Genomic DNA, 23,765 nt, shown 5'->3' with positions numbered 1-23,765 from the left:
ACAGTATTTCCATGTCGGGCTGGCACACTGCCAAACAATATCTGGCTGAGGACAGATTTCTATCTTATATATACTGATGGATGAAATCAGAAGGCAGTAAATTTCAATTGGTAGAACTGGGGACATTCCAAAGTTTGTTTGGTCCTTTGTTTGAAAGGTGTGTATGGGGACGTGGGGAGGGGAGTAGATTCTGGTCACTAAAGAACCGATTGGCTGGAATGCATATAAAGAGAGGTCCAGCACTTGGAGGATCACTATGGGAAGTAATCGGGCCTCTTTACTAGCTTTATCACACCAGCGTCATACTGTGCAATCACTGTGAATTGCGTGCAAAGGACTCCGAAGTTTTCCAGCTTATAATCTGCTTTTATTGTGAAATACTCTGAAGTTTTCCAGTTTATTATCTGCTTCAACTGTGAAGTACTCCCGTGCATCCTGCTTTAATTGTGCTATAAAGGGAAAAGAATTGAGGTATCTTGCTAGGTGTTTTCCGAGCGGCCACTGGGGGCGCAGGAGCAGGATTTGATATGTTTAAAGAAAAATTAAACAAATGCTTACATCTGCGTAAGCTTTAAAGATAAAGACATCAAAATTGGCACAGTAATAGATATTAAGGAGAGCTTTAAGCATACCAAATTTGAATCGGATTGGGTCATCCGTTGATTTTTTAATGATTTTTTTTTACATTTCCCCCCCTTAAACCCTTTGCAAAGGATCTTAGAATGCTGCCGCCTAGGGTGTGATTTAGCAACAATTTATTTATTTATTTATTTATTACATTTTTATACCACCAAATAGCCGAAGCTCTCTGGGCGGTTCACAAAAATTAAAACCGTAATAAGACAACCTACAGATTAAAAGCACAAATACAAAATATAGTATAAAAAGCACAACCAGGATAAAACCGCGCAGCAAAAATTGATATAAGATTAAATGAATTAATCTTATATCAACAACAACAACGATGCCAGCTTAGCGCTGTAGGGGATAATTCAAGGGAAACAGGTACGTGGGATGAAGCTATATATATTTATTTACACTACTGATCATGCTTTGCCTAACCATCAACAGTAGCCAATGGTCGGAACTAAATCACACCCACACTGATTGTATCTTGTATCCATTTGATTCAATTACGCATTCATTTGCGTTCTGCATAATATTGTCAAATTGCTATCTCTTGAATTACTTGACCTTTTAGCCTCCCTTCATAAGAATCGTTTCCTTTTTATTCTCATTGCGCTTGAAGAAGTGGCCGGACACATGAAATGGTCACTCTCGTTCACACTAATAACATTTTAAAATGTCACCCTTCCACATAGGTGACCACTTCGTGCCACAATCAATTTTTTTTAAGGTGCAACACAACTTCCAGTTGTTTGTGCTTACCAGGGAATGCACATGCAATTTGGTTCTCTCCAATGAGACACACATATCCCGCACCTACGGTAGATGTGCGTGTGCGCGTCCGTGGCTATCTAGATTGCATGCCAGTATAACAGATGTTATGATCGAAAAGCTACTTGGCTGATCTCCAAGAAGAACATGTAGGGCTGTACAGGACAATTTCTCACTCTCCTATAGAAGACCCCCTTATAGGTAGAAGTCCAACTCCTGATTTTCACCTTGAGTGAAAGAGATGTCAAAAGCACTGTTCTTGGTTTCGGTCTTGTTGCATCCAGGTGCTTTGCAGGACAAACAACGCACTTTCACCTCAATGTAGGTGTTCACCAGGAAGCTTCATTACAAAGCAAGCTTTATGAATCAAAGCATATTCTAGGGCGGAAATGGGTTGAATGGAATGCCCATAAAGAGGCAACTAATCACGAACCATCAAAAACTTGGAAGTGCAGGATTAGCAAAGGTCAATTGCCTTATGACATATTACCCGGTATACTAAGAAACGCTACAAAGGCTCCTCATGAGGCCTTGTTTACTTAGATGGTGAGCAAAGTATGTATCATGATGACAGGTGGAGGCTTTTTATATTGCAAGGATCCCTTTAGGATGCAGTACACACACACACACACACACACACACACCTGGAATCCCCAATCAGCATGAAGGTCCAAGCGGAAGCAAACAGTGCGTCCATCGTTCACTGAAAACCAGGGTTCCTACCTAATTTTTCCCTGTAAATGCAGCCAATAAGTTCTAGATAGCCACCCTGTAACACACTATCTGATATGTATACGACATAAAGGCAAGCCACATGGTTCTTTTAAAAGCTCCTGTTTTATCAAGAAGGGCTCAGCATAAGGAAGGAGAAATGGGCTTTAAATTGAAAGCTCCTAACTTCACTTCTGATCTTCCATATAATTATGAGCAAGAGGTCAAACTGAAGAGACTGCAACACCCTGCTCTCGTCCATCCGTCCGTCCCCTCCACATTGCCTGCGTCCTGAAAGGGCAGTTCCAAGTTACCCGCAGCCTTTACCCTTTACTCTGGCCAAGGCCAGCAGACATGTAAACAAGCTCTCGGGTGCGCAAATATCATAGGCTGATGTTAGGCCATGGACACGTTGTCTTTGCCTGCAAGGAAATCATTGACAAAATTCGCGATTGAGGCATGCCTGAGGCTTGAAAGCCCAGCTAGAGTAAGAATATTGCACAATATTTGTTGAGATGGTTGCCTGGCTACAATATCGAGCAATTACAAGAATCTCTAGATAGTGGACCCTAGTCTGCAAGAATCACACAGGCTGTCAGACACACCCCGTTGCAAAAGAATGTTTAATGTTGATTAACCACAGTATTATGAGACATTTATTCACATGAGATGGTCTTGCTACTGCCATAGATGACCTGACAACTTCCACAAACCACCATAATGTGCTCTACATATGGCTGTCCTTGAAACTTCAGTTGATCCAGATGCTGCATAATTACTAGCTAGTGCTAGATGCATGGACGGCATTGCACCCGTGCTAAGACAGCTAAATTCGGATGCTGGTGTTGAGTTTTACAACCTTACATGGCTTGGGATTAGCCTTAGACAATACCTCCTCCCATATGAACCTCATGGGTAATCCAAACTATTCCTGATAGGGCTCTACTGCAGGTGCCTGAAGCAAGACTGGCATCTACAAGGTCTTTTCTGTGGTGGCACTCCAAGAAGAAAACTCTCTGCCTTGAAACATGCTTTCTAGCTTTCAGACACCAGGTGAATGTTTTGTTTCACCAGGCCTTGGGGGCTTGTTTTTTTACTTTCACATTTTGTGCCATTTTGTGCTCAGTGTTGGAACTGGTCTTAAATGGTAGCTATAATTTTAATGCAGGATGTTATGGTTGTCAGACTCATGGTATATCCAAAATTGGACAGAAAGGTGGGAGCTCAATGCATTAAATAATAAACACACCTTCCAAGGGTGATCAACGAAGGGAGGAGGTCTATGCCGACTGCCTTCTCTCCCTCCCTCTCAAGTGCTACAATGCTGCCTGCTGCCCGACTCAATAAACAAAACTAACACAAGTTGGACCCTCCACACTAACGCACTGTTGCAGCACAATCTCATACTTGTGGCGCACTTGATAACAAGGCGGGTTACCATTGTATCATTCTGCTGTACCAAGAAAAGAAAGGATCACCTGCCTAAGCTTTTGTATAGCTAAAGTTGCTTACTTGATGGACACTGATGGTCAGATGAAGTTGCTAAAGCCTGAAATAAAACCACATCCAACCTACTAGGCTGCAGGCAGAGGGCCAAAATGGATGTGATGTTAATTATGTCATTGGCCTTTATGGGGCTGGGTTTGGAGGTGAACTGAATTGGGACTGTGGTGTGAGGGGAGGGGGGCTTTTTTGAATCCATTGCCCCTGCTACAGTTCTGATTCAAAACAGGAGGGCTCTGCCTGCAATTTGCTCTGGGACAAAGGTTTTTTTTGGCACCAATGGAAGCTTTTCTCCAATGGCAAAAAGCTAGTGCCTGGGAGTATTCAGCGAGGGACAAAGGATTAAAACCCTTTGTGGCGTTACCCACATTTCTATTCCTTTAGGTATGTCTGCGTGAGTAGGTCTAGAGAGTGCGGAATGTTGGAATGAGTGGGTGTGGCTGGTGATGCTCTGGAAAAGGGGGGAGGAGTCTATATATGGGGGAGCTGAGTGGTCTGAGGTGTTCAATTGGTGGTTGGGTTTTGGAGGGTAGATGTGTTTAGCTGAGTGATTTCTTGTCAGGAGTTGTGTGAGGAGTGAGTGAAAATAAGATCATAGGGACTAAGGATTGTTATTATTAAATTTATTACTACCATTATTCTTAAGAACAGGCAGGATTGGAATATAATTTAAAGGAACTAAGAACTGTAAACAACAATAAACATTTTCTTTATTTTGCTACCATAAAATCACGTGTCAGTTTGGTTGTGTCTCCTGCTCTATTGGTTCATAAACAAACACATTACATTAAACCTTCAGCCTGCTATATACACAGAAAAGCCTTTTCCAAATCTCCTTACCTTTTCCCTCTGCTGTAAGGGAAAGGTTATACTTTTCTTTTTACCCCTTCCTCAGTTATTTAAGTGGTGGTGCTTAGCCTGAGGGAGGTGTGTGAGGTGGCGGCGTCACACCCTTCTTCCAACACACCATGGTCCTGATCTGATTTGCTGCCTACCCCCCACCCACCCCCACACACCATGGAAGACACCCCAACCGAGGTGCTGGGTGAAGAGCACTCCTCCACCTGTCTGGGATAGCCCAAGAACAGTGAAGCCTCCCTGGCCAAGGTGCCAGGTGGAGTCCTTTCATCTTGCACCGCTTTGGTGCACTTGGGCTTTCCTGAGCAGGTCTAGCAGTTCCAAAATGGAAGGTCTTTCCATGTTCACCCGAGCTCCAAAATACTGGGAAACGACAGCTATTAAGGGCTATGTTCATAACAGACATGTTATTTAGGCAATATAGATATTGTATGGTGTCCTACGCTTGTGGGTAGTTCCAACTTCATCACCACCTTGGAGCTGGATGGTTTAAGTGGCAGAGTGGTGGACCTATGTCCTGGAGTCTCTTGAACTAAAACTACCATGCAACTGAAGCTACCATTCCATGTTACAAGTACCCAACTGGCAATTGAAAGTCCTTAGGGGTGCAACCCTATGCTTCCTGAAGGAACGCTCCAATGTCAGAGTGCTCCAAACATCCAAGTCTCTGCTGACAGATGCTAGCAGACAGAAGGAGCGATGGAAGTGATCTTCACTTCTTCATCCTCCTTTCTGTTTCTTTTTTCACTAGAACTGCTTTCTGACTGTGTTTAGTGGAGTTGCAGGGAAGGGTTGGGCATCTATCTTCAGCAACCCCTCCCCCTCAATTGGATCCTCACCCAAGGAAGCTGTCATGGTTCTTTCTGCGATGCTGCAAGGGAGGGGGGATATTCCCATTTGGATTTCCCCTTTGGAGGTCATAGCTGTGTCTACGGCTTTGGAAGGGGAACTCTGAAAAATCCTATGGTCCTGGAGACACTCTCCCAGGACCACAGGATTGCACCCTAACACAACATGTTAAACCGAGAGGTTTGTTAATTGAATTTGTATATTTATTTATTGCATTTCTATACCGCCCAATAGCCAAAGTATGTCAAAATCACCATATATCTCTAGGACTTTCTTGAATCTCACCACGTAAAAGGAGCATCTATAAAAGGAAGGCCTTGGAATTATTGCTTGAGGAAATAGCATGCATGGACTCTCCTTCATCCCTTTTCATGGGGGGGGGGATCTCTTTGTATGGGGTGGAAAACATCTCCGCACCAAATTGGAGGCAAATGGCAGCAATTCACAATCATCCAGGTTAGCCTGCTGCTTTGCAAGAACATCAAAAAGGAAGCTGAAAAGTATGTGACAATCCCCAGAGGCAATGGAGATTTACAGTGCATTCCAAAGAATGTTCAAAGTATAACCAGGTAGTCTTACACAAAGCCATTAAAAGAAAAAGGAGCTTTCCTTTGGATAAATCTCTTAACAGAAGCAGTGAGGAGCCATGTCAGAGAGAGACATGAGCAATTAACATGTAGCTCATAGAAGCACTTGTGCCTTTGTTCCCCCCTCTTATTGAAAGAGGATAAAAAATAAAAATAAAAACACAAGAAAGGTAGACATTCAGGGGCAAGACCAGAAAATGCAAAACAAAGAAAAGTATTAATAGACATAAGCAAATTTACTTGCACAAAATCCTGCCTACCTTGCCCTTAAGATCAGAGCAACTCAGCCAATGGCAGCAAGAGACCTATCTGTGACATAAAGACAACTCAGCCAACCACTGTTAGAGACGTTGCCATGAAACCTCTCAGTGTCTTTCATAGAATCGTAGAATCATAGAATTGCAGAGTTGGAAGGGCCCTACAAGGCCAACAAGGCCAACCCCCTGCTCAGTGCAGGAATCCACCCATCAATACAGAGGGCTACAAAGGTTCTATTATGGAGCATGTACTATCTGTCTACTCACCCCAGTATCTGGAGGATCTGGCAACCAGCCTAGCTCACTCTGAGCAGTGCTTGTGTCGAGAAGATTCACTGAAAATCAAAAACAAACAGATATTAAGACATGCATCAAAGTCTTGAGTTTCAAGTCAACGTAAGAAAAATTGTGCTGGATCAGATGAAAAGCCTATCTGGTCCGAAATTCTGTTCACAGAGTGGCTAACCAGATGCCCCAGTGGGAATCCCACAACCAGGACATGAGGGCCGTATAGCAGCCTCCTGCTCATGTCCTCAAGAAACTGGTATTCAGAGTCATACTGGCTCTGATACTCAAGGTAATATATAGCTGTTACGAGTTGTAGCAACCAAATAATGGGACATTAGCATTCCCTCCTTTCCCAGTGTCACAGAATAAAAACTAAGCATACAGGCTTTTTCTAGAGGAAGGCTGTTGCACTGGAAATCACGGATAGAATCGTACAATATGAAAAGGCCTCCTGGTCCTGAGAATCATGGGATGCCTGAGAGACACTCCTATGCCATTGCTTGCTATATAGCTTCAAGATCATCCTCAGTTTTTGTGCACCTTGTTGCTTAGGGAAGCCTGTCACCACCTCTGCTCCAGGTAGTTGAACTTAAGTAGAGCCATGCTGGACCAGACAAAGGGTCCATCTAGCCCAGCATTCTGTTTACACCGTGGCCAACCAGTGGTTGACGTGAGACCCACAGGTAGGACATGTGTGCAACAGCACCCTCTTGCCCATGTTCCCCAGCAACTGGTGTGCATAGGCTTTCTGCCTACTGGAGATAGAATATAGCCATAGCCATTGATAGCCTTTTCCACCAGGTAACACCACTTTTAAAGCCATCCAAATTGGTGGCCATCACTACGTCTTGTGAAAAAGTACTTCCCGTTATCTTTCACCAATCAGCTTCATGGGATGACCCCATTGGGTTCTAGTATTTTGAGAGTGGGATAAAAATGTCTCCCTCTCCACATTCTCCACACCATGCATAATTTTGTACACCTCTATCATGTCTCCCCTCAGCCTCCTTTTTTCCACGCTAAACAATCCCAGCTATGGTAACCTTCCCTCATAGGAAAGATGCTCCAGTCCCTGGATCGTAATAATTGTTTTTCAAAAAAGGTTGTTCAGCCCCCGGCCCCCAATGCGTGAGCACCTCCCAAAAATTTTCTGAGAAAGAGAAACAGGAAGAAAAGAAAGGAAGGGTAGGAAAATAAGAGAAGGGAAAACGAAGGTGCCTTGCAAAGAATAGGTGAGTCTTCCTTCCCTAAACTATAGCTGAGAACTAAAATTTCCTCCTCACAAAAAGTATAACTGAGCAGCTGAAAAGTCCTTCCTCTGATTGTAATTGTGGTGAGTAGAATTTATCCTTTCACAAGACAGCTGTTGTCCTGAAAAACATGTTAGAGGTTCTGTATGGTATACTAGGGGTGATAAGTCATAAAGCTGTCACAGACAGGAAGCTCCTCACAAAATGGCAGCTCAAAAACTGCATAGCTACTCTTAACCTGCAAATCTCTTGTAAGGGGGCTTGGGAGCAATTGGTGCAACGGGAAGATCAGGTCTGACTTTTAACGCAAAGAGATTTAATTTTCATGTTATACAGTAAAAAAAAAAAAGGGAATAAATCCACCAGGAATTGGTGGAGAACCGTTTAGAAGTGTGTGTATTCTGAGTTAGGAGAAAGGGGGGTTCCCTCAGTTAAAGGAATATAAGAAGAGCCCTGCTGGATCAGACCAAGGGTCCATCTAATCCAGCACTCTGTTCACACAGTGGCCAACCAGCTGTTGATCAGGAACCCACAAGCAGGTCACTGGGGCAACAGCACCCTCCCACCCATGTTCCCCAGCAACTGGTGAACACAGGCTTATTGCCTCGAATACTGGAGGTAGCACACAACCATCAGGGCTAGTAGCCATTGATAGACTTTGCCTCCAGGCTACTGCAGTGTAACAAGAATCCTGTGTCTTATTAAAAAGTTCTCTGGAAATGTACAAATATGCTCACCAAGACAAACTGGCCTTAATTGTGTCTGGATGTCTCTCGTGCTCTTTGGTCAAGCTCAGTCTGGAAGCCTGGGTGTTTCCTGGCATGAACTGAAGTCTTATCTCAGTTGGGGAATCTCTCTGAGATATTTTATAGCCTCCTGAATAGCCTGTGCTAGAATGAACCTTCTGGAAGTCCAGTCATGTGATATGAGTGTCCTTCAAGGATTCTACAGTTCTTTGGAAGGGTGACAAACAGGAACAAGACCCCAAAGGACCCTGGGAACTGGAGCATCTGGAACAACGTTATCACAGTGAAAGCGTTAAAGCGCTCCAACTGTCAGCCTTGACATCTACGGAAACCACACCGGTTTCTTCTATGGGGAAAGCAATATCCAAGGCCGAAGGAAATCTAGCAGACAAAGTGGGTGTCCAACTCCTGCACACTTATGAAGATGCAAAGAAAATGATTCTGAGTGTGTACTCATTTCCTGCAAGAATAGTTGTGAGTAAGTTAGCACCTGTGTTTTCCTATAACAGTGCAGAATTAGTACATGGGACTGAGATGGAGTTTTAGTAATTAATGTCCATATTCCTAACCACACAAAAACTTAAGTTTTCACTGCACATTTTTTTTTCAAACTGCATAAAATGTGTCCAGCTGCATATTAGAATAAACCCAGGAACCTGGGTTCCAGTATTATGAAAGAGGGAGAAAAATGTCTCACTGTTCACATCCTCCTATATTGACTTGCTATGTGGACTGGAACTGGGCACTGGTTTTCCAGAGTAAAAGCTCCATCCAACGAGCGGTTTATTGCACGCTCATTACTGGGCACTCATGGATTCCTCGGAGGTAGCTCACATGACGTCGTCTGCCTCTCCCACACGCCTTCCGCCCCTTCTGGTCTTCCTTGCACCGCAAGAAAAACCGGAAAAACACCGAAATATTTTTAAAACCGAAGTCGCCGCTCTCTCCTGCTGTGTGTGGGAGAAGCAGCGTGTTCACAACGAGGGACTAAATGGCCCTCATGCACTTTGTTTACTTCCTGTTTGAAAACAGGAAGAAGTTTTCAAACAGGAGAAGTGACGGTAGCCAGCGTTTCTTCCAAGGTGTGATGGAGCTTTAAGTCATACCCATTATGAGGAAGGCTTAAAAGGAACTCCATGTTCTTAGCCTAGAATAAAGACCATTAATATGGTGTTGGGATAATTGTAGGGAGATGACATCCAATATTGCATGAGTGTATTTCTGCTTGCACAACAGGACTTTCCCTTCCTCTCATCTCTCCTTTCTTTTTTCAGTTTCCTTTTTGCACAATGTCATTTTAGTTCTGTTACACACCCAGTTAGGGGGGGGGGGGGAAAGGCTCCTTAGCGAGCATGGCAGAGGGCTGCAGTTCCAGAGGAGAGGTTGTCCTTCTTTTTGTATTCTATCCCTTTTGTACGCAATGTAAGGCCTGAGCCAGCAGCGCAAGGACCTTAACAGCCTCGACGTGATTTCTCAAACGTACATTGTAAATCACTGAAATTGCACCCAGTTGAGCTTAGGAAGTTACTGACTCACGCTTTATGTTGCTCACATGAATGGATAACTCCCACAAAAAGCCACCATGAGTTGCCCACTATTGCAGCATGTAAACCTAAAATTATCTGGGATTTATGAGGATAGAAAAGTGATGCCTGGACGACACCACCGGAGGTCGTTTCTCCAGCATGAGAAGTCAGACCTCGCAAAAGGATAAGAAGTGACAGGGACAAATCGCCAGGACAACAGATCAATTAGTGTTGCCTCGGGGCACTAACCAGAAGCAAGCGGGAATAAGAGGCCAGGGGACCAGGGGAAATACCTCCCAAAGATGAAGGAATGTACAAGCATACACACCATTTAGTATTGAGCAGATATGAATCCACTATTTGTTCTACTGTATGATTCTATATAGACACGACACAGAAGAAAGATTGAGTGTCGGTTAAGCTTAAATCCCAATAAACCTGCAGCTAGCAATCTTATTTGGGCCCTGTGCAAATGTAAGACTGGTCAGGGGAGATTAGAAGTGCCTTGTGGACTTACCCTCTCCTGTCCTTCCCCTCCCTTGTTGTCTTTTGTATGGGCATACCTTTCTCACTTTCAGTTTCGGGGCTATGAATAACTGCACGGCTACACCTGCATTTTCACTAATCGGAGCCAGCATCAAAACAACGTTCAGAACCAGGGTTAGAAGCGAGTTTGTCAAACTGTGGTTTGGGCTGACTGTAGTAGACTTTAAGTATGAGAGTGGAAGCAGTTTCCCCATAAGTTCATCCCACGCTATAGCTGTAATATTTCATAGAATCATAGAATAGCAGAGTTGGAAGGGGCCTACAAGACCATCGAGTCCAACCCCCTGCTCAATGCAGGAATCCACCCTAAAGCATCCCTGACAGATGGTTGTCCAGCTGCCTCTTGAAGGCTTCTAGTGGGGGAGAGCCCACCACCTCCTTTGTTAACTGATTCCATTGTCGTACTGCTCTAACAGGAAGTTTTTCCTGCAACTTTCCATTCTTCTGTCTTCTCTTCTTTGGATTACTTTATCTGGGATGCATTGCACTCTGATTGATTATCCAATTTCCTCGAAAAACATGGTTAGCCTCATCTGTTATTTATGATATTTATTCTTTTCAGAGACTTTGGTGCAAAACTAATTATCTTCCTAACTTTACTATTAATTCATTTTCTCCTTTTTTTATCTCACTCTTACATATGCTAAATAAATAGTCATATGTGTTTCCTTCATATATAAATCATATAAAAACTAATGTATTAGAATAATTTCTAGAAGGGTAGCCATGCCAGACTGTTGCAGTAAAAAAAGAGAGCCCCAAAGGGTATTGGGACACCTTAAAAACTAATGACTGTATTATAGCATAAACATTTGTATATTAGGGTCCACTTTATCAGATGTGTGAAGTTTTATCTTGAGAAGTTTTATTCTACTCACTTGGGCTTGAAGAGTGACAATAATTTCCCTTCCTACTACTGGTGTTAATTTATTTAACATAGAATCATAGAATCAAAGAATAGCAGAGTTGGAAGGGGCCTACAAGGCCATCGAGTCCAACCCCCTGCTCAATGCAAGAATCCTCTCTAAAGCATCCCTGACAGATGGTTGTCCAGCTGCCTCTTGAATGCCTCTAGTGTGGGAGAGCCCACAACCTCCCTAGGTAACTGGTTCCATTGTCTTACTGCTCTAACAGTCAGGAAGTTTTTCCTGATGTCCAGCCAGAATCTGTCTTCCTTTAACTTGAGCCCGTTATTCCGTGTCCTGCACTCTGGGAGGATCGAGAAGAGATCCTGGCCCTCCTCAGTGTGGCAACCTTTTAAGTATTTGAAGAGTGCTATCATGTCTCCCCTCAATCTTCTCTTCTCCAGGCTAAACATGCCCAGTTCTTTCAGTCTTTCTTCATAGGGCTTTGTTTCCAGACCCCTGATCGTCCTGGTTGCCCTCCTCTGAACCCGCTCCAGCTTGTCTGTGTCCTTTTTGAATTGTGGAGCCCAGAACTGGACGCAATACTCTAGATGAGGCCTAACCAGGGCTGAATAGAGAGGAACCAGTACCTCACGTGATTTGGAAGCTATACTTCTATTAACGCAGCCCAAAATAGCATTTGCTTATCATTGTGTTTATCGCCAATTACTGCAGTTGTGAATGGTCACTATACTTCTTTTGCATACATTTAAGCTTTAATTTATTTATCACAGACTATTCATTGTGCATTTTATTATTACTTAACTTCTGTTTATTCTTACTTTTCCTCTGCACCCACAGAGGATGATAAAACTTCATGCTTCTAATGAAATGAAGTGGAATCCAGTCTACAAACGTTTATACCATAATAAATGTGTTAGTCTTTAAAGTGCTACAAGACTTTTTTAATAGTAGAATTATTTTATATATTTATAATTGTATTTATTTATTTACTGCATATCTATACAACCCAATAGCCAAAGCTCTCTGGGCAGTTCACAAAAATTATAAACCACCCTTCAGCCAAATGATTCCCAGAAACTTTACGGGGAATTTTTTTTTAAAAAAGGCAATAAAATATCAAGTGCAACAAATACAAAGATGATCAGCAAATAAAAGCAGCCGATTAAAATAATTAAAATATATATTACCAAAAAGAGAGCCATAATTTTTAAAAAGCAACGTAATATGCACATATCTGGTATTATTGTAAACTAAGTACTCCAAACAATAGAGATGATTATAGGACATTGTTTTCCCTAAGACTCTTTGGCTTGAGTTTTTGAACATTTTCAAGAAAACAGTCAAAGAGATGACAATGTTTTTAGTGAGCAATCTTTTGGCAGGCACATGAATGCTTCCTGCCAAATACTGGAGAAATTTAAACTTACAAATGCTAGATAAATGGAATAGAAAGCAAGTCATGATGAAAGTCTCTGTAATGGTAACGATGTGCACAGCAGAATAGGTCAATGGAGCTAATTTAAGCCACAATATGGGGAGATGTGGCTGAACTGGAACAAAAATATCCATGTGCAGGACACGGAATAACGGGCTCAAGTTAAAGGAAGCCAGATTCCAGCTGGACATCAGGAAAAACTTCCTGACTGTTAGAGCAGTACGACAATGGAACCCGTTCCCTAGGGAGGTTGTGGGCTCTCCCACACTAGAGGCCTTCAAGAGGCAGCTGGACAACCATCTGTCAGGGATGCTTTAGGGTGGATTCCTGCATTGAGCAGGGGGTTGGACTCGATGGCCTTGTAGGCTCCTTCCAACTCTGCTATTCTATGATTCTATGATTCTATGTAAACATAAGCACAGAAATGTAATAAATATATACATATATAATGTAATATACTACACACTTGATCTTAGCCAAAAGGCGAGAAGCGATTAATGTAATTAATGGTGTGATCAACTATATTTCTTTTTTCCTCAGGATTTTGCTACATTTCTCAAGTGCCAGCAGACTTTTTATCCTGGCATGGGAAGCGGATGTCCTGCTTTGACTGCAGCAAACTGTAAATGCAGTGCAGTCAGGAAACATGCAAGCCTACAAGTGGTTATCCAGCAGGGCCCATGCTACATGAGAGGTGGTCTAAAGCCAGGCAAAAGTCAGTCAGGCAAAGAACTTTATCACACCAGTGTTATACTGTGCAATCACTGCGAATTGCATGCAAAGGACTCCGAAGTTTTCCAGCTTATAATCTGCTTTTATTGTGAAGTACTCCCATGCATCCTGCCTTAATTGTGCTATAAAAGCAAAAGCCTCGCTGTATTTTGATACTAGTTTTTGAGCATATTATTTGTTGTTTTCTGAGCGGCCACTGGGGCGCAGGAGCAGAATTTGAAGAAAAATTAAACAAATGCTTACATCTGCGTAAGCTTTAAAGACAAAGACATCAAAATTGGCACAGTAATAGATATTAAGGAGAGCTTTAAGCATAACAAATTTGAATCGGATTGGGTCATCCGTTGATTTTTTAATTATTTTTTTACATTTCCCCCCCTTAAACCCACTTCCTGGTACGCAAAGGGTCTAGCCGCCCAGTAGCAGCAGCAACAACAACGCCGGCAGCTTAGCACTGTAGGGATAATTCGAGGGAAACAGGTACGTGGGATGAAGCTAAAAGAGGATCAGGCGGCAGCAGGAGTAGTCCAGATAACAAGCAAGAGGAGGTCAAACTTAGTAAATCAGTCGGGTACATTACACAGTCCAGAAGCAGGGCCATTAAGCACGCGAAAAGGTCAGAAGACAGAGCATCAATCACAGGGCACAGCTCAGGAGGTAAGATACACAGTACAGACACTAGATGGACAGTGTTGCTCCAATGCTGACTGGTTTTCCAGTGAAGGCGCCCCACCCAGAGCTCAGCGGCAGCAATCAAAGCTCCCTTTCCAGAGCCCTACTCCTGAGGAGTCACTTTCTCCTGCAGAGGCCTTTTCTGAAGGCCAGCAGTCTTTTGCATAGGAGCCCTACTAGCCTGTCGCTTGGGATGACAACACTCCCGAGGGCCAGGGGATCGATTGCTCAGCCTCTGATCCATTGCTGCTTCTGCCCCAGCTGGTAATGGGGTTAAAGGGAAATGAGAGGGGGTTAGAAGGACCAGGAGCTGGGGAGGAGGGTTTTTAAAGCTTAATGGCAGAGAATTTGAAACAAGCTGAGCTACTTCTTTGGTTTATTTCCATGGAGGCTTGTCCACCCTTAATATACTCAGTAGTTCTTACAATAACCCTATACAATAGGCCAGAAGTATTATCCCTAAATTACAGGCGAGAAGCTGAGAAAAGAGTGGCTTGCCTAAGGCCACCCATGGAATTCATGGCTGACCCAAGGACTGAACCAAAAACTTCCTGGCTGGGCAGAAAAAAAAAACCCTCACTCCCAGCATTCCCCAGCCACCCATGCTGGGAGTTGTAGAACTATTTTTCCTGTCCAAATATGCATAGGATTGTGCCCTTAGCCACTGTACAACACAACACCCATTCGCCATTTACGAACATTTAAATCGGTGGTGTTGATTTGGCACTAGTGCCAAATCCACAGTAAATAATCCATGGGGAAGGGGGAATAACCACTAAATGGTTATTCTCACCCACCACCCTGATTTCATCATTTGTACTGCTGTGGCTTGCCTACTGTACACCTGAGGGCTGCTGCAGGACCTCCTTTTCTTAACTTTGCACCAGACTCTACAAATAAGTGAAGGCTTTAACCCAGAGCGTGCTGTGAAAGCATGACAGAAAATCCCAGAAGAACTGATCGCCTACAGGCTCCCAGCTGCTGTCAAGGCTCTGAAGAGAATCTTATCTTACTCCTGTTGGGAAGCTCTATGGTAAACATAAAATGCTCTTTTAAGGTCGGAGCATCACTGCCTCATACACTCTAATGTGACACAGGTAAAAGAGGAGAGGAGAGGTTATTATACGCCAGTGTCATCACACCAAGGATCCCTGATGGAGACCTCCCCCAGAGTTGCACATTGCCAGAGGCTCTTCTCAGGTACTTTGCAACAGCCTGTCCCAACTCTGGTTAAAGACCTGCTAAAGAAACATAATTGTCCTGCAATATGTTACTAAACAGTTCAAATGGACCATCCAGCTGAAATGTGTGAAAAGGCAACCTTTGCACTACATAGAGCTTTGGTGTTAATTATGTGTGCATTTACATGCATGTATGTTATACGCAAGGTGCATCCGCTATGCACTTGCACAGAGATTTAACTTCGCGCAAGCCGTCTGTGCCACCTGTGACATGAAGGACAGGGCCTGTAACAACTCACAATAACACTGTGTCCAGATTTGGATGATCATGGGGGAGAAAGAAGCCAACATGCAGGGCCGGTGCCAGACTATTTTGCACCCTAGGCAGGTGAGCTGCTTTCACCCCCTCACCCCTACCCCCACCCCAGCATACCTGGGCGCGGGGTGCCATCTCGCCCACCCAGCTGAAGTGAAGCCAGGACGCTGGGGTGGGGGGCGGCTTCGAAACGGTGCGCCCGGAAGCCGCCCTCTAAGAGCTGCTGTGGGAGAGCGGCTTCCGGGTGTGGCATTCGGTGTTCCCTCCTTACCTTGGTGCTCTAGGCGGCCGCCAGAGTGGCCTCTATGGTAGCACCGGCCCTGCCAACATGCCTTCTCCCCCTGCCCTTGTGCGTGCGGCGTACGTGCTGGTTGTGTACATAAATACCCATGCTGCGGAATAAATGGGTGTGTCGCGTGAACCCGGCATGCGGCGTGGTGGTGGTGGCCTTGTACCCACCCCCACCACAACCCATGATGTGCATTAGGGGTTATAGGGTGGGTACGAACCCACCCCTGCCGCATGTAGGGTTCACATGACGTGCCAACCTGTGCTGCAGCGTGGGTAATTATGTCAACAACCAGCGTACCTGAGCAAGGGAGGGAAGCCACAATAGCTCGTTTTCCTCCTGCAATCATCTGAACAAGCCCTCTGAGATGGTTGGGACATATATTTTAATTTAAAATACTTACACCCACCACTTAATTGCAGGAATTCACATGAACACGTGACTCTCCCTATCTATTATTGCCTGTTCTTTTGAGGGTGGCTCTCCAAAGTAACAAGTTTGGAAATTTCTGTAAATTTCTGTAAACCGCCCAGAGAGCCCTGGCTATGGGAGCGGTATATAAGTGCAATAAATAAATAAAATAAATAAGTTGCAATATTCCTAACCCAGCCCTGCTACCGGAGGAGATCCTTTTAACTGGATGCCATTGACTGAACCTGGAGCTTTCAACTCGCAAAGCAAGCGCTGTGCCAACGGAGTGACGGGCTCATGTCAAACTGAGTCCTGTCACTTGCTGAGGCTCATGGAATGAAAGAAACCAACTATAGGCCTCCAGAAGAACAACACCCCAGAACCGTTATCTTCCTAATACCCACACAACCATTTCCAAAACATTGCTTTGGATGGCATTGGTCCTCGGCTCTGAATATCAGAATACTTAGAATCATAGAATCATAGAATAGCAGAGTTGGAAGGGGCCTACAAGGCCATCGAGTCCAACCCCCTGCTCAATGCAGGAATCCACCCTAAAGCATCCCTGACAGGTGGTTGTCCAGCTGCCTCTTGAAGGCCTCTAGTGTGGGAGAGCCCACAACCTCTCTAAGTAACTGATTCCATTGACGTACTGCTCTAACAGTCAGGAAGTTTTTCTTGATGTCCAGCTGGAATCTGGCTTCCTTTAACTTGAGGCCATTATTTCATGTCCTGCACTCTGGGAGGATCGAGCAGAGATCCTGGCCCTCCTCTGTGTGACAGCCTTTTAAGTATTTGAAGAGTGCTCTCATGTCTCCCCTCAATCTTCTCTTCTCCAGGCTAAACATGCCCAGTTCTTTCAGTCTCTCTTCATAGGGCTTTGTTTCCAGACCTCTGATTATCCTGGTTGCCCTCCTCTGAACACGCTCCAGCTTGTCTGTGTCCTTCTTGAATTGTGGAGCCCAGAACTGGACGCAATACTCTAGATGAGGCCTAACCAGGGCCGAATAGAGATGAACCAGTACCTCATGTGATTTGGAAGCTATACTTCTATTAATGCAGCCCAAAATAGCATTTGCCTTTCTTGCAGCCATATCCCACTGTTGGCTCATATTCAGCTTGTGATCTACAACAATTCCAAGATCTTTCTCGTTTGTAGTATTGCTGAGCCAAGTATCCCCCATCTTGTAACTGTGCATTTGGTTTCTATTTCCTAAATGCAGAACTTGGCATTTATCCCTATTAAATTTCATTCTGTTGTTTTCAGCCCAGCACTCCAGCCTATCAAGATCACTTTGAAGTTTGTTTCTGTCTTCCAGGGTATTAGCTATCCCACCCAATTTTGTGTCATCTGCAAATTTAATCAGTGTTCCCTGCACCTCCTTGTCCAAATCATTAATAAAAATGTTGAAGAGCACTGGGCCCAGGACTGAGCCCTGCGGTACCCCACTCGTTACCTCTCCCCAGTTTGAGAAGGTTCCATTAAAACAGAGAGATGGGTGAAATCAAGCACTAGCATTTGATTGATACATCTGCAGCCTTAGATTGTTGGGTAGGTAGGAAATATTTCAGTGGGATTTCTGGCTGCTTGGATGTGACCCACTCCGTTGCTCCAGGCTTGGCTGCTAGGCCTGTCCATCAGCTAACAGGCAGTATTGAAAAACACTATCAACTATGATTAGCAGGGCCTAGAGGCCTCCCAGAGTGCAGGACAAGGAATAACGGGCTCAAGTTAAAGGAAGCCAGATTCCAGCTGGACGTCAGGAAAAACTTCCTAACTGTTAGAGCAGTACGACAATGGAACCAGTTACCTAGGGAGGTTGTGGGCTCTCCCACACTAGAGGCCTTCAAGAGGCAGCTGGACAACCATGTCAGGGATGCTTTAGGGTGGATTCCTGCATTAAGCAGGGGGTTGGACTCGTTGGCCTTGTAGGCCCCTTCCAACTCTGCTATTCTATGATTCTATGGGTGGGCAGTAACCAGGCTGGATGAATCTCACAGGGGCCCTCCTGCCACTCTGCCGCTGGATGACTATCTCTGCGTGTGTGTGTGTGTGTGTGTGTGTGTGTGTGTGTGTGTGTGTATTTTGCCACCCGTTAGTAATTTTATATTATGGTAGCGCTGGCCATAATAAATATGTTTGTTAATATTTTTGTGGCAGGGCAGAGCTGTGCCTGTCTGAAGAATCCTCAGCCAGCCTTGCCTTCCATTTCAAACATTTGTCTCTGAAGAAGAAAAAAAAGGTTTTGTAGGCAATAATGAGGAACACAGCAAGGTTGCTTTGACATTATAAATAAGGCCAGTTCTACTTTTTGTCATACTTCCTCTGAGAACAAAATGTGCGGACGCAGAGAGCCATACAGCCTCATCTTTGTGAACCCCCCAGAGAGCTTCGGCTATTGGGCAGTATAAAAATGTAATAAATAAAATAATAAAATAAATATAGTGTATGAAAGCGGGTCAAGAAAGGAAGATTAAAGTAACAAGGTTTTGAACAGCTACCAACCTTGCCAGCCTGATATGATGAAAGCCAATACACAGGTGCAAAAGCAGAACAGAAGCTCAAAAGACATCTCACTATTAATTATGAAGAGGGTAAGAGATTCAGGCTTAAAGGTGCCCATATAAAATAAAAACAAGTATTATGAACAATGAAACTTCATATTGCAAACCCCTTATCTGCAAACTTCAGCAGCATCTCTATATTAGACAAAAGAAATGTTGTCTTAAAATAATCAGAGACCACAGGGACAAGCATAAAGGCAGTAAGAGCTTTCCTGCACTGTGAAAAATTGCTGCAATACCGCAAATATTTTAAGTGTATTTGAAATAAAAATACAGCTTTGAAATTCTCTTCAAATTCGTGAGCAATTGTACTTGCAGTAGGAGTGTATTAATCACTTCATGCATTTGCAAGTTGTTATTCATTATTGGTAAATTTCTACCTAATCCAGTATTTGATCTTGGGTTATGTCAATATTTCAGTAATTTGGGTTTAAAGGTCATTTTGGGATATAATGCCAGTTACTGAAACAACAATGTAAACTTGCTCAGTCTGCCCCACAAACTGGTTCAGCTAAAGTATCCAGAACTGAAGTGATTTTAATCACAGCCATTGTAACTAATGGTATCAGTGATGACCAAGACTGTGCAATTTCTTCAGGATCATCAAGTGTGACATCTTAATTGTCATTAGTTCTCCCTGGGAACTGTGCTTGTGAGAGGGAGGCAGTGGTGGACAAAAGAGGAATGAGAATTCCCAGTATCCTTATCAAGCCTGCCAGGATCTCAGTCTCAATAGGAGTGCAAAAAAACAAACACACACAAAAACACCAAAGACCATCTAATTAATATGCTAGCTGTTATTAAATTATTATGCAATTCTTCCCCCTTTTCAGTTTCAGCTTTCTTCCCCCTTTTCAGGTATGTTTTCAAGGTAGAAGATGAAAAAACAGATGCCAGCTTGTGGGGAGACTTTGGCCCTTTCTACACCTAAGGATTATCCCAGGAAAATGGGATTGTCCCTGTCTGCTCCCGGGATCCCCTGTGTGTCATTTTCATGCACAGGGATGATCCCGGGACGATCCCAGGAAAAAAGGCAGGTGTAGAAACAGCCTTAGGCTGTAGACCTATATCCATTTACCTGGGAGTAATCTTAATTGAACCCAATGAGACTTACTTCTGAGTAGACATGAACAGGATTGCATAGTCAGTAGGTCAAAAAACGAGCATCCTTAGAACTTCTCTGTGACTCTGTCTTGGCTACCAAGAATCACATTAGGCCATCCCAACCTGACACCGTACAGATGTTTTGGACTGTAATTGCCAGCATTCTGGATTATTGGCCATTCTGGCCACGGCTGATGGAAGTTGACATTGAAAACATCTGGAGGGCACCAGGTTGGGGAAGGCGGCATTAAATATTGCTGACTGAGGGTCGGGGGGTTGGGAATCAGAGAGACATGACACTTACACCATGGTAGGAAGCAGAATTGTTGTTTTCGGGGCAGGGGAGTTGTACATCAGTTTCTAAGCAGGAGCAAAGCAGTCTATCTTACATAATGAGAACTTTTCGAATTTTAGCAAAGGCACCCTTAAAGATACAAAAGCATTCTCGACTCTCCCCGGATTTTATAACTCACCCCCTACTGGGGAACCGACCACTCTGTACTTTTAACTTTTTACCTGTTACATAAGCTGATTATTAAAAAGAACAACACTTTTTGGATGGTAGTGTGTCAATGAGATGGGGGCATATAACTGGGAACATAGAAATTACTAGCACTAACCCATCCCTGCCTGTCTGCTATGTGCTTGTGGAAGATACACGATTCTGGTTGCACTCAGATTCTAATGTTATGCTTGCCATAAGTTTCCTTTGGGTCATGTCACCCTTCCATAATTCACTTGCCAAGAAGTATCACTATTACCAATTAATTTCTGGTGTTTTTTGTTTTTAAAGGTTCTTGAAAATATCTGGAGTCAGAAAACCAATGAAGACCCTACTTTTCAAATAAAACTTCAGAGCTTAAGGCCAAGCTTACATCATTTGCAGGCTTTTTTGTTTATTGGGGGGTGCCAACGTTTACTTTTCACTACATTCCAGCTAAGTGGTCAACATAACAGATGGGCAGAGATGGAGAATGAGTGAGCCCTCCAGCGGAGTCCTTCACCACCTCCTATGACTCCCTTCCTTCAAGGCCGTTTCACACATTACCCAGCAGCAAATGCAGGTTTGTCACGGTATGCTGCAGCCCATCTCAGCTGGCTGACAACTTTGCCACATTGTGCCACACAGGGGTTTGCCATACTGAGGCTTTGCTCGGCCGTTTCCAAATTTCCCTGCCAGCCAGCCCCAAATGCACACACCTGACAATTTTCTTGACGTTCTTCAGAGCCCCAGTCTCTTTAAGAAGTGGCTCAGCCTTTTGTCTTTCTTTTACTTTCCGAGCAAAACCTCCCTCTCTGCTACCTTCCAAGGAGTTGGTCCAACTTGTTCAAGAAACCCCAAACCTGGGAACCTTCCCCCACTACTGCAAGGTGCCCTTACCTTCTTTACCAGGTACCTCCTGAGGAAGGGAAGCCCAGAGCAGGAGAAGGAGCCCATAGGAAAGCCCTGCCTTCCTGCCAGGGAATCTCAGCTCCATATTCCCTGTGGAGGCAGTCCTGCTCCCAGACCCTCGCACTGCTCCTCAGCTCTGTCACTCTACGGCTCTCTCAGTTCCTTGGCCACAGGCCCAGGTCATCTGGGCACTGGTGTGGTGCCCTCTGCGTGGGGCTTTCTCTAGCGCCTATTGACTGGCGAGGGCTCCTGCATTGCAAAATCTGCCTGCCTGCCTGGCCCTGAGTTATGATGAAAGACTAAGGCAGAGGAGTGGTGAAACCAGTTCTCTCCCAATCAACTCCCTTGCTTTACTAGCTTTAAAGGGGCTGGCCCAGGACTTCCCATCTGGCAGACAAATAAACTCACCTTAAAGGTAGCCACCTTTTCCTGGAATTGTCCCTCTCTGCCTTTCGCTCATACCCGGTTTATGGCTCAAGGGTGACATCTTGTGGGCTCCTGCTGACATCTGGATTCTGTTCTCAATAGACTTCCACAGAAGTTAGGCTGTGTATGCATAGACTACAGGGCGTCCTGTTATTATTATTATTATTATTTATTTATATAGCACCATCAATGTACATGGTCCTGGACTTCGTGCATGAAAAGAAGTTTCTTGCATAGGTGCTTATGTAGGGGTATTCAAAAGGTGCGCCTTCTGTCTGCACTGGTTACATATATTTGAAAGACGGAACCACTTCGCGCCTTTTTCCTGCCCAATAATCAATGAAATCATGTGGCGGTATCCCCAAAGTCTCCATGGCTCAGATTCTCATTGTACAAGTAGCTCACATTCTCTGGAGCATTCTGGGAAGGAGAAAACTGTGGCCTACTTTTGTAATGTTTGCATACACACAAATGGTTCAAGACTATGATGAGAGACTGAAAGAACTGGGCATGTTTAGCCTGGAGAAGAGAAGATTGAGGGGAGACATGAGAGGACTCTTCAAATACTTAAAAGGTTGTCCCACAGAGGAGGGCCAGGATCTCTTCTCGATCCTCCCAGAGTGCAGGACACGGAATAACGGGCTCAAGTTAAAGGAAGCCAGATTCCAGCTGGACGTCAGGAAAAACTTCCTGACTGTTAGAGCAGTATGACAATGGAATCAGTTACCTAGGGAGGTTGTGCGCTCTCCCACACTAGAGGCCTTCAAGAGGCAGCTGGACAAGCATCTGTCAGGGATGCTTTAGGGTGGATTCCTGCATTGAGCAGGGGGTTGGACTCAATGGCCTTGTAGGCCCCTTCCAACTCTGCTATTCTATGATTCTATGACTAGAGCCACACATTCTGCTTTTAAGAGAAGTCTGTACTAATTTTCCTTCTTAATGTTTAACTCCTAATCTAAGACCCACTTGGCACATTATAGCATATTTTCTACATCACTTAGATCATACGAACACTTCCTACAGCAGTGCTGTGCTGACTGATACTGGTCAGAGAAGTATCCATGTAATCTGGGTGGCTGAAGTCATGTGGAAATTTCACATGTTAGCGAAGTGTTGTGGCGTTAATGTGGGTTTGAATTGGCACCCTAGCGAGTATCCAGTGACAAAGATCACAAACTCAAGCTTGTAATGGAAATGAATTAAATGGTTTATTGATACACAATACAGAAACAGTAGAGAATTAAAAGAAAAACCCAGTACAGCGTAACAAATGAATGTGATGTCAATAAAAGAACAATAGTAATCATGATTGTGCAATCTGAATTCAAAGAAGCAGTAATTTGAGTAAGAATCAACTGGTTAAAAGGAATACTTGATGAAGCAGCCACTAATAAAACAACCCTAGCAAATTTTGGAACCAAATATATATAACTTACGTTTTAGTAACTTCCTTAATCAGCTGCTTTACCCGATATTGAGATTTCACAACTTCATATTAAATTTGTATTAAAACTGCTAGAGAAAGCCTGGTACTGCAAGCGAGAAATTTATTCAGTTTTGACTTGTATAAAAGCAGTACGATACTGGCTGTTTTATTCTCAATTCCTTTTCTTATAATGCCTAACATGGAGTTTGCCTTCTTTACAGCAGCCGCACACTGGGTGGACATTTTCATCGAGCTTTTCCACCACAACCCCAAGATCTCTTTCTTGTTCGGTCACCACCAGCTCAGATCCCATTAGGTTATACCTGAAGTTGGGGTTTTTGCCCCAACGTGCATCACCTTACACTTGCTTACATTGAACCACACCTGCCATTTGGATGCCCACTCTCCCAGCTTGGAGAGATCCCAT

General features: G+C 44.0%; 1 protein-coding gene across 1 annotated transcript in view; it reads right to left on the bottom strand.

Annotated features, from left to right (window-relative positions):
- The window catches only part of EPHA1 (EPH receptor A1), an 88,746-nt gene extending 67,031 nt beyond the window's left edge, over nt 1–21,715 (bottom strand). Inside the window, exons 1-2 of the mRNA XM_063128995.1 lie at nt 21,475–21,715; nt 6,431–6,498 (exon numbers count right to left, since the gene is read on the bottom strand). Coding sequence (XP_062985065.1) covers nt 6,431–6,498; nt 21,475–21,571 — 165 coding nt within the window. The 5' untranslated portion in view covers nt 21,572–21,715. The remainder of the gene's footprint in view (nt 1–6,430; nt 6,499–21,474) is intronic.
- Between the last annotated feature and the right edge of the window lie 2,050 nt (nt 21,716–23,765).

This window comes from Elgaria multicarinata, chromosome 6 (assembly GCF_023053635.1).
Source record: "Elgaria multicarinata webbii isolate HBS135686 ecotype San Diego chromosome 6, rElgMul1.1.pri, whole genome shotgun sequence".
Lineage (NCBI taxonomy): Eukaryota > Metazoa > Chordata > Lepidosauria > Squamata > Anguidae > Elgaria > Elgaria multicarinata.
Note: the sequence above shows the minus strand (reverse complement) of the source record. Positions and strands in the feature narration are given on the sequence as shown.